This window comes from Varroa jacobsoni, unplaced genomic scaffold (assembly GCF_002532875.2).
Source record: "Varroa jacobsoni isolate VJ856 unplaced genomic scaffold, vjacob_1.0 scaffold_110, whole genome shotgun sequence".
In the NCBI taxonomy this organism is placed as follows: Eukaryota; Metazoa; Arthropoda; class Arachnida; order Mesostigmata; family Varroidae; genus Varroa; species Varroa jacobsoni.
Window position 1 is genome coordinate 57,191 of NW_019213012.1, and position 11,138 is coordinate 68,328.

The 11,138-nt window shown below is 40.8% G+C and overlaps 1 protein-coding gene across 1 annotated transcript in view; it reads right to left on the reverse strand.

The window, feature by feature from the left end:
- Positions 1–2,118: 2,118 nt before the first annotated feature.
- LOC111265918 (uncharacterized) overlaps positions 2,119–11,138 on the reverse strand; it is a 41,780-nt gene continuing 32,760 nt past the window's right edge. Inside the window, exons 5-7 of the mRNA XM_086970730.1 lie at positions 8,522–8,646; positions 5,768–5,895; positions 2,119–3,814 (exon numbers count right to left, since the gene is read on the reverse strand). Of these exons, the coding sequence (XP_086826856.1) occupies positions 5,769–5,895; positions 8,522–8,646 (252 nt within the window). The 3' untranslated portion in view covers positions 2,119–3,814; position 5,768. The remainder of the gene's footprint in view (positions 3,815–5,767; positions 5,896–8,521; positions 8,647–11,138) is intronic.

Below are 11,138 nucleotides of genomic sequence, written 5' to 3' on the forward strand. Positions count from 1 at the left end.
TAAGCGAAACAGAAACAACCAGACATTTTACATTCAGCTTATGCAATTTGGGTTATTTTCGTCACCTGTAGGAAAGTGCGCGGCCATCCAGCCAGCCAGCCAATACTACACACGGCATATGCTTCATGGTCAAAAGCCACTAGCCAACATTTCCGTTCTGTAACCTCATACCATGCGAATATGCGTTCGTTCAGCTCAGCTGAGTTGCCCAGAATCTGGTGCGCTTCCGGCCCCTGCTTCAGACGGCACGGGTCGGAGAGGGATCGGTAGTATAGAAGTCATGCAAGTCTTCGGCGATACAGGCCGAGTCCTTCTGCCTGCTAAAGGCCTAGCAGATTACTTTTCATGGTGCATCGTAGCAATGGCGTGGGTGTTCCAGAGCGAAACCGGCTGCAGTAATGGTGCAAGTGCTGCCTGTGGGGCTACTGCCAGCAGCGGCAGCGAGAGGTATTCCAAAAACGCACATGCTGTTCCGTACATACCTCTCGACTGAGGCATACTACGAACCAAGTAGATCTCGCTCTTTGCAAGCCTGCCATTGTGTCGGATCTGCCGCTTTCCGTATGTGAAAGTCAAACGCAGGAAGTTCAGCCTCCCCAACGATATTCAGCAACCGAAATACGCCAGCAAGCTGCGTAGGAGGAGTAGCAGTAGCAGTTTGTATTATAGTTGTATATTACTATCGAAAGGAATAGCCCGAAGAGCGCAGATGAGTTAGGTGTCGCTTTGTGGAGCGAAGATTGGGGTAAAGAGCCAAGTAAGGAACCGAGTAAAGCTGTTCGAAAACCCGCCTCAGCGAATGAATGCTAGCAGCTGGTTCTAAGGAGCATAACATCAGCCCGGCAGGCTGGATGCATTTCAACTTGCCATCTGCCTGTTTGCTTAGGTTGCTCACTACAGCTTAACTGCAACAAAAGCGTGTTTCTTATTCTACGCTTACTGGACGCCATCGATTGTATTTGTCATTTGTTTACTCAGCCTCGAAATAGTGGTAGCGTCATGACAGGCGATGAGGATGATAGCGCCCCCGGTGCTCGCAAGCCATCAAAGCCTAGAAGCCACACATAATAGTAGAGCTCCAGCATCCGATAAGCGGTGCAGCCATCGAGCCGTATAAGCTGAACGTCGTAGAGGACAAAATAAGGCCAATGGCTAGAGACGCTCCCTGTCCTCTCTGTTAACCCAGCAGGGGCTCGTCGCTCCGAGTTGAGAGGTTTCAAGTGGATGGGGTGAGAAGTACACAAAGATTTTGTTGGGGTCTGGAGAAGGAATGTGTGGTACCAACGTAAACGTCCCCGACTTGGACGGCGGGTTACGAGCAAGCAAGCGTTTTTCTACCATCCACCTTCGAAAGTACTTCTACAAATAAATAGAAGTGACAGAATTCTGCCCCCCACGAGCCTCAAACTTTTCCTATCAGGTTACGCAGAGCTTTACCGTTTTTTCATTTCCTTTGAAAATCCCTTAAGCTGGCGAGCGTTAGTACAGTTTTGCTTACTGGGCCAATCAACGGGCATGGTAGAGGCATCATATTTTTGTTGTTAATCCAGAGGTTGCAAAAAAAAAAAAACCAGAACTACTTCAATTGGCTCCGCCGGTCAGTTTTGAAGCGGTAAACGCTCATGACGCCAGCACGCAGCTGCAACGGTAGTTATCGGACGACAATAAATGTTTTGGAAAACATGTAACAGCACTATTCCAAGCGTCCGCTAGTCTGTTGCCCCTGATCAACTGCCAAATCGCGCACGTCACTATTACAATGCGACATTGGCCTTAACCGCTTCTGGATCAATTCTTCTTTTTCCCGGATTTCTCTCTTTCTCTGTTATTATTATGATTGCTGCTCCTGTTGATGATGCCAAAACACGCAGGTCCTGTGAGGTACTTGCACTTCTCTCTTGACGTAAGCATTATAGTTCATAAAATTCATTTTTATTTATTATATGTATATTATTATAAACAAAGTTAGTTAAATGTATTCGGTAACTGCCATAGTTGCTGCCGTCATCGTCTGTACTAGAAGCCTTGTAAATGCTGTACTGCAAGTGCTTTGGCTGTCATCACAGGGTAACGCCATGGAGACAAAAACCATATCGAGCCAGGCCCTTGTGCGTTTGCAAAACAAGTTTATGTTTATGTGCCTATTAATGTGTTTCGACAGCAGGATCGATGTTTGACTTAAGTTAACACTTTCTTTAAGACATATAGGCTTCCATTTGAGCTATATATTGACGTGGAATGAGCATTTTTCCAGTCTAAATATCTTAAAGAACACAGAGTTAAGTATGCAATTATATCTGCATGTATGTATTTCAAAAAATGAGGGAAGGTAGGGTCGTATGAGTCAGAACTTACTTAACGCTACCGCTGAAAGCAACCGGTACCACGGCAGAGAAGGAAATGTATATCAGTATATTTGGCAAATACGCTTTTATCATATGGCGTAAATGGACATATCGTACAGGGAGTGTAAAAACAAATTTTTTTTATTTCATCCGAAATGTATGCACATACACGTACTCTTAATCTGAAACTACTTAGTAGTAGTCCTTCGAAAGCACTTACTTCTTCCAGGTACTTTATAAAATTTGCATAGATAGAATACAAATGCAATGGTCTGCATTTACCAAATATATGCAGGGAGAGACTGCGAACTCGATCCCTTGTTGCAGTCTCTAAGCTCAGATATTGGTAACACAACGTTAGTTTTATCTTGCATGTTAGAAACGGACCCATATTTCATAACACGGTGTTCTAGCACAGAACCAAGTACGTTGAAATGCTTGTTACCGTGTTGTATACCTTTTGCAAAAAGAAAACAAACATGATAACAATCGGTTCTCTGCAGGAACCATATTTACAGCAGTTTCTGAATGAAAAATTTGGTAACGATATGCTACACATTTTAAATCAGTATATACATGCGCGCCTGTCGTACTCAGGATTCACTTATAGACCAATTTTGTATTTTTTTTTTAGAGCTGTATGAAAAAGTGCTCTATCATACTTTTATTGACAGCTCTAATTTTCACTAACACCAAACGGACTTTTATACTCGACTAACATACTCATAACTTATTAACCTTGCAAGTTAGATCTCCTTACTGTTTTTTATATAGGTTTATTGTAGGTCACAAGGAACACGTTTTATCATATATCTCATATGAATGGTCTGTTATAATCCGTGCTTTTTTTTAAACTAATGAGATTCTTTTTAGAGATTTTCGAAGACAGCGTTAAGTGGAATAAAGGTACTGTTAGGACAAGGCGACCAGACGATGATTTCAATCAAGAAGTTACCGAATAGACGTTCTAAATAAATAGAAATAGTATTCGAGTGAAAAAAAATTAAATAAAAATTTAATGAATATAAAAAATTGAATGTGTAGACTCTTTGAATTCATGTTACAAGTTTCAAATAACTTGATTCTATATAAAAAACAAATAACACAGGAATATTTACCAGTTGCTCTTATTATCTCCATACTATTATTATGTTTTGCTTACTGTTATTATGTTATGTTTTTAAATGTACTCAATCAATTGACAGACATTTTGTAATGCGACGTACAGTAACGCGGATTATAAGCTCATAGGCATGAAACGTGTTGCCTAATAAATCAAACATTTAATTAAGTAAATTATGAGTACTATATAAATAAAAAACTATTGGACATCTGGAACAAAGGTATATCGTCTTTACTGGCATAAGCGCGAAGAAGGATTGCAGGGACTGCTGTTAGTTTTGCAGAAAACAGACTCCTCTAAAGCGCACCACTGGACTTCCAGGAAAAACCAATTGAATGTATTTTGCCTGAAAATTATTTATGGGAATAACGTTCAGTAATATTCAAGCTTAGTACTATCGGCATTATTTCGATTAAATTTTGGATTTCCGACTCGTATCTCAGTAATATTGGTGATATTTCCGACCGAGACTTCACAATATGTCACGAAATGTTCTTTGCAATAAAGGAGAATTAGAGTACTACATAGACATCTCATAGATTCCTACAAGGCTAGCATTCTGTCAGCAATCCGTTGTCTACTTATTACAGCAGCCATACGAACTCTGCTTGTTTCATATATGCGTCTAGCGCTAAACAACCGTTGAACCGGATCCAGTTGAGAGGACAATAGTACTGTGAGCAGTGCAATAACCATATAATCAATTGATCGGGAACCGATCCACTACAAAGCAAAAACGAACGGCAATTAAGGTTTCTAACCCTCGTTCATATTAATTCCAATACAGGTTACTCGCTTCGTTGCGGCCGGCACATTTTTATAGTTTCTTATCATCCATCTCTCGGTTCTCTCCGCTCGATATCGTCCTCTATCCCCTTCTATTTCGTTTTCGAAAGAGATTTGCTGGCCGCTTAAGTGTTATAGAGATTTTGAGTGGAAATATATATATATATATATATATATATATATATATATATATATATATATATATATATATATTACAGCTACGTAGTAACTCGAGCACCACCGCCTCGATTGCCGCCAGCTGACTCCTCAATTTTTTCTTTTGCGCGCTTTTTCATATCTTCTTTCCTCTCTCTGTGTCTCTGTCTGTCTTATACAGCCCCTCTTTCGAATTACCCGCACCCCTCGCCTCATTTCCAACGCCTATCCGAAATACCCAGAAGACGCATTTTATCGTACCCCTACTATTCAGGCCACCAGAGTTATACCAGCAGACCAGACTGCCCTCACGACAAGGCAGTTCAAGAGTGAAGGAAGATCAGGACGCAGAATCGGCCTGACGAACAGGCAGCTCGCTGTTCAGGTCCCTTCCATAAAATGAGGCAACCGAAGCGGCGAATCGGGTCTTTTCGCGAAGAATAAGCCTGGGAAAGCGTGGTCTCACGGTCATAGCTCATCGCATAGAAATGTCAAGTCTGCAACGAAGTATAGTCGGCAGGCTGTAGCCGTCTGCGGCCCTGCTATTGCTAGCGGCCGTAGTGGCGGCAACGACGTGAAGCGAAACGACCGTTCCACTCAACGCCACGGCGTGCCGTACACAAAAATCAACCATGACGATGTCGTTCCCGTCCTTGTCGACGACAATGAGCGAAAGAACGATCCTTCATTTGTAATCGTTACGACGATGCCAACGAGAGGTGGAAAAACAGAGAGAGACTGAGGGAAAGAAAAGAACACGACACGAAAGAACTCCAAAGGCTTCTGCCTCTTTCTCTGCTGCGGGCGTCTACGAACGACGCCGACGGCAACAAACGGCAGCAGGCAGTAGGAGACGATACCGAAACAAGGAAGGCGTCAACTAAATAGAAGGGATAACGAAATTAAAAAGATAGGGGTGTGCGGGAGGAACAAGCAAGAAAAAACTTCCAACGGCGTAGGAAACAGAAGCGAAGCAAGACGCACCGAGAATTTAAGACGGCCTAGAAATCCTCCAACAGTTTTGCTGGTCATTGCCATCCGGTTCGTTGATCTATGGTGAGAAAGGACAAGTGCGAAAGTGAACTTTTTGGGCTATCGTATTAAACATAGTATACTATATATATATATATATATGCGATATGAATTATAGGAGCATATATATATATATATAAAGCATTTTGTCATGTCTATGACGTGTCGATTTTCAAATTATAGGTCTAGATAATGTTCTTATCTTATTCCATTGAAATTTAATGATAGATTTGACCTACGGTCATATAGGTTTAGAATATTGAAGTGTGGTGTCGGGAAATCATATAAGCCGCTTACAGAAAGCACGATCTAGTCAAAACCTCACCTCAACTAGGCGAATACTTTGGAAAAGTGAAGTGTGGATTTTGTCTACGAAGCATGACGCGCCGAACGGCCATTTTTTCTCCAGATCCGTTGTAGCCTTTGTAATGACGACGGCAGGATTTACTTGCACTGGCAAGCAAAACAGAAAAGGTAAGACTGTCTCTGTATGACCTCGAAATTGTTGAGATACGTCCATCGATCAACTTAAAATTATGCTTTTCTTCAAATGTTTCTCTGTGTAGACTTCTTTCCATTCAGCTTTGAAGATGCTTTGTTAGTTTAAAAACAAGTTGTTGCATGATGCGTAACGCTATTCATACTAGAACACTACATTGTGGTATGTACACAGTTCGTGCGGTATGAATTATAGGAGCAGACGTCGAAATTTACCCGCGGCTTTTCAAAACGTGAAATTCTCACCCACCGCCCGAAACTCGTCCAAGGCTCGCTAAGCATTACTACGGAATGCATCGACAAAGGTCTGAGGGGCGCGAACGATTGCCCATTCGCCGCTAATCGAATTCGTTGTTGACGGCGTATCTATAGTTCACCTACTGGTTTATATGACTTGTTCATGCGATCAAGAAAATTTCAACGGAATAAAACAAAGGAAAGCTTTTACGAAACAAACGGTCGGTGATGGTGCTCGTGGTAACGATGACGGCAACGAGCGTTCCTATGAGGGAAATTGTAGGTACCGTTAGCGAAAATGGGCGTGATTGTAGATAAAAGGATTTCTATCCATTACATTTAGTGAGAACCAACCGGTACGAAGGAAAGTCCCCTTCTCAGGGCAAAAAGTATAACGCGAATAACTGTCACCTACGGCTGGCGCGTTCACGTTGACCGAAATCAGGCAACTAAGTGTGTTTCTTTTAAAAAAATACAAGCAAAATCTAGACGTGACGAAGGGAGAAGGTCGCTTGCTAAGGCCCTGCGGGATGAGAAACTTGAGATGGAAAACATCTCTGCAAAAAATAATAGTCTCTATTCAACATCTATATAAAAGTCAGCGCAACAATAAATGGGATGCTATTGGGGACTTATTTACTGACCTAGTTATTGTTCAACGAAAACAATAATACGTGTTTGAAAATGATAATGGATGAAACAAATCGTTACGTTCTTTTTTCAATATTTTTTTTTCTCATTTTTTTCGTATCTAAACAAACAACGCCCATATTATAAATGCTTGTTTTTTATTCGGACTTTACTTTTGTGTAGGTGTGAAAAAATGCTATAAATACGCCATTACTATGCTATTTCATTAGGAAGAGTTTAACCAAACAGAATGGAATACTCCATTAGATACGTACGGCCGCACATGTGAGTTATCACATAGTAAGCAATATGTACTTCACTACTACTGAAGTTCTGCTTTGCGAAGCCACACGCCTTCTCATATTTATTTCGCATGCAGTCACTTAATATAGTGAAGAATGGGCCAGATATTAAGATACCACGGCCTAATAAAAGCATATGCTCACTTTGGTCGGGCCATGAGGATAGCATAGTTTTTCGCAAGAAAATGTTATTTTCTGAATAACTTTTTTTGATTGTTTCTTTTCCCCCATGATGAGCATACATTTGTTTTTGAACGAGTTTCGCTCTGCCAAACACTTGATGCATTACGCGGAGCAGTCAGCACTCTATCATTTTTTCTTTGCAGACTGCTATATTTCTTCAACGCTTCTGTATTACACTTGCTTCATACGTTTTGCTCTTCATTGGCGACGGGCCGCACGGCTAGCAAGGAAATTCGAAGCTATATGTAAATTTTTTGTTTTTTTTTTTTGTTGGTAGGGTAAGTATTCGAACGACTTCTCCCAAGTTCGCCAACTGTAAATTTTTCCAAGGCCAAAAACAAGTGGTTCACATCAGCTGTTAGATGCTACTCGTAGCTCATAGTGGATATACGCTAAATTCGGTAGAACCCATGTAGTTGGTAAATAGTCTTCGCGTGGTGATATACCGCCCTTTCTTTGTTTACTAAAATACTATAAATAATTGTATGGATACGAATCAGCATGATTGACACAGGTATATGCTCGATAAACCCGACAAAAGATCTGCGGTCAACATCAATCTAAACATCTTAACTACGTTATATCTAATTAGCTATCATTCCTGCATGTGGTAATAAACAAACATCCGCAAGTCATCATTCGCTGTATAGGATTATATAGATCTTCTGCGTGGAATTGTGGAGAAGAAGAACAGAGCTCAAATTGTTTTGCAACTCAAGCGCGCTCAAGCTAATGGCGGCCCGTTGTGAGAGCTTACTTTGTCTATAGTTAGCTATTAAACATGGCTACATGGGCCTAGCTTAAAAACAAGCGCTGTTCTCGTGAACCCTTTGAAGTGACGTGAAGGATGATGAAGCTGACAAAAATAGTGAGATGGCTTCAACGCGAGGGTAAGACAGCGACATATAAAATGCAATAAATGATAAATAGTCAACCGGTTTTTTCTGCTACAAATCGACTGAAGCTTAAGAAACGCTGAACGTTTACTGTACATTCATTAAACCTATATTTTCTACGGTCATAATGAGCCATTATGCTACTAATGTTCTCTAACAATATGGTATAAGATTCTAATCTTATTACGTGATAGATTTAACAAACACTATAATATGATAAGAGAAACATAACTTCACGGCTACTGAGATAAAGCGCATTAGCAGCACTTAATTTACGTTTTTCATACGACTTGTCATCGTTATAACTACGAGAATGCTTAGATTTCAAAGTACCTGCTGTCTTCATAATAAAACGAAGGCAGACGAGCTCCTCCAGGATGGTAGCTGGCTTCGGCCGTGTTTAACCGTGTCGAGTTTGACAGCAGGCTTCTCAGGTCGCTGAGTTTACAAGTGGCCTTCTTAAAGATCGTTTTGTCGAAATAAATAAGCTCATCGTTAAATCACCTCTTGGCTATTAGTGCCGAGACCACCATTACAATGCAGATTCTCGTATGAAAAGGAAACTAAATTTCGCTCGCAAATATCCCTCTATTATTTCAATGACTGATAGCATCATGGCGCATTCGGTTCGGAAAACATATTTTTACATGCCCATTGTTTGACCACGGAGTTTATACTAAGATGTACGCAAATAGAGAAATATATGCTACTCCTTTTACGCAAAGGTACCTCATTTACTTCAAAATTGCCACACACAAAGCTGCCGTATGTATTTCTGGAGAAGACAAGATCAACACTTAATAACTTATCCTTGATTTAGGCAACGTAATTCGTATTTTTCTTTGCCCCGCTAATTGACCTAACGGAGTCCTTTCGCAGTGAAAGGACAGCCTTTTACGTACTCATCTTTCGGCTCATCTATCGTTCGTACAACGCGCCCGGTTCTTGAACGCCCGATTCGACGTACGTTGAGGATGAATTTAAAAGGCGTTCCGCTTATATCTAGTTACACAGTATATATCTTCCTGTTCTTTACGATTACATAGTATAGCTCCCTGCCTCCTCAAGTGAAAAATTAATAGTCGCACGGAAATATGACCTTAACAATGAAACTGATAAGAGTTGTTAAATAGGGTATTTGCTTGCTCAAGACTACTTATCCAGTTGTGAAGCTCTTGGAGAACCTCACGTGCTACTTGTACCACTTCAGTTGTTTGCGTTACGAACTAATCAATTTGAGGTGTAATTAATGAGCGATGTCTACGCTAATTGGCTGTTATTCATAGTGAAGCCGGTTTATGATATTGCTTATAGTACTTCACAGCTTAAACGTATTGCAATTGGGTCATTTTCGAGAGACTAAAACAACAACCCAAATGGTAGTTTTAACTCTACTTTAGTAATCGCAAGTATCTGCTGCGTTAAATAGTTTTTCACGTATACACGCAAGAACTGTTTAAAGAGTGGTTGACTCGCATATAAGACTGTCAACAACGTGCAGCCTTAAATCACACCCTTCGAGCACGACCCAGTAATGACTAGACGTATACAAGACCAATAAACTTCACCATCTCCAACTATTCAAAAATGACGGTAATTCCTTGAGGCAGGATTGTTCCTCGTTGTCCGCATCGTTATAAAGATCGCTGACCGTACTAACCGTTTACAGATACAGCTTCTAGTGGTTAACATACCATTTCCTGAGACTGACACCTAGCAGGTTTTAGGTCAGGCCTGCTGAGTAAGGCCCGTCTCGACTATGTTCCACCCGAGTCTAGACATCGAACCGGCACCTCAATGCTCCTCAGCATTGAGCTCGCTTGTCACAGTGGGAAAAGGCAGATAGATCACTCGGGTGTGTCGTGTTGCGACGTCGGCCAACAGATCCACGTTCATTTGAGAGGAAACGCGCCTGATCCCGGTTGATGGCGGACAAAAGCCCGAGATCAGTGTTAATCTTACCACATAGCACAGGCAGTTCCACGCAGTTAGAACGATTTAATGCTCCTCTGATTTCGGGCTCCAGGCGGTTGCCTAGCGTAGAATACGGGAGCTGTGACAGGTCGTTTAGACACAAAAGGTATCTTGGTTTTCGTCAACGCGGAACGGATTTACAAAGAAATACTATTGTAATTGTAATGATCAAGCTTTATAGCCAGAGGCCGAACTTCTCCATTCAACTTAAGAAACTTCCTCAGGTAATACGATGCAGGTATGGTATGCAATTACCGTGAAAAGCCTTCTGCAATTGATTTAGAGATACTGTACCTCCGCTAGGGTTAACCATGTTTAAGAAAAAATGTTGAAGGCTGGTTTTCTTATAGGGAAGATGCCATGAACCCTCTGCAGTGCTATTTATTTTTAACTAATATCACTAATTATTATGTTTCGCCATAAAAAGAGTGCGTTTTAGCTTGATGAGGGTTGATAATACTTGCAGAGACGAACGTGCGCCTCCTCATATTCCATACACAATTCCCCGCGATAAAGGAGGGTGCGTATTGTATTTCATTAATAGATACACGTATGCACAATGCAATATGAAAAAAAAAGATGTGTCAATATAATTTAGTGTTAATCAATCAAATATTTTTGATATGACTATCTCTCTGTTTTTGTTTTTTAACCATTGGTTCGTGAGAGAGCAGTAATCGCCTGAACTTCGCTAGAATAGCGAAATGAAAACGGTTTCTTACAGCCTACAGAAAACTACTATTAAATACAATAAGAATGATATTTATACGCTCTCACTTGACGAAACATTAACACTTATTGATATAGTTTGGTTATCAGCAACAGATCGTACTTACGTTCGAGAGCTATGAAAATAAAGCTGAGGTCACTGAAGTCCAGCAAACATTTGGACAATCTGCAATAATTAGTAGAATGGAAGACTGCTCAAAAGACACGAAACAGGAATAAACACTATTTAGAAATTCGGATTAGTTTT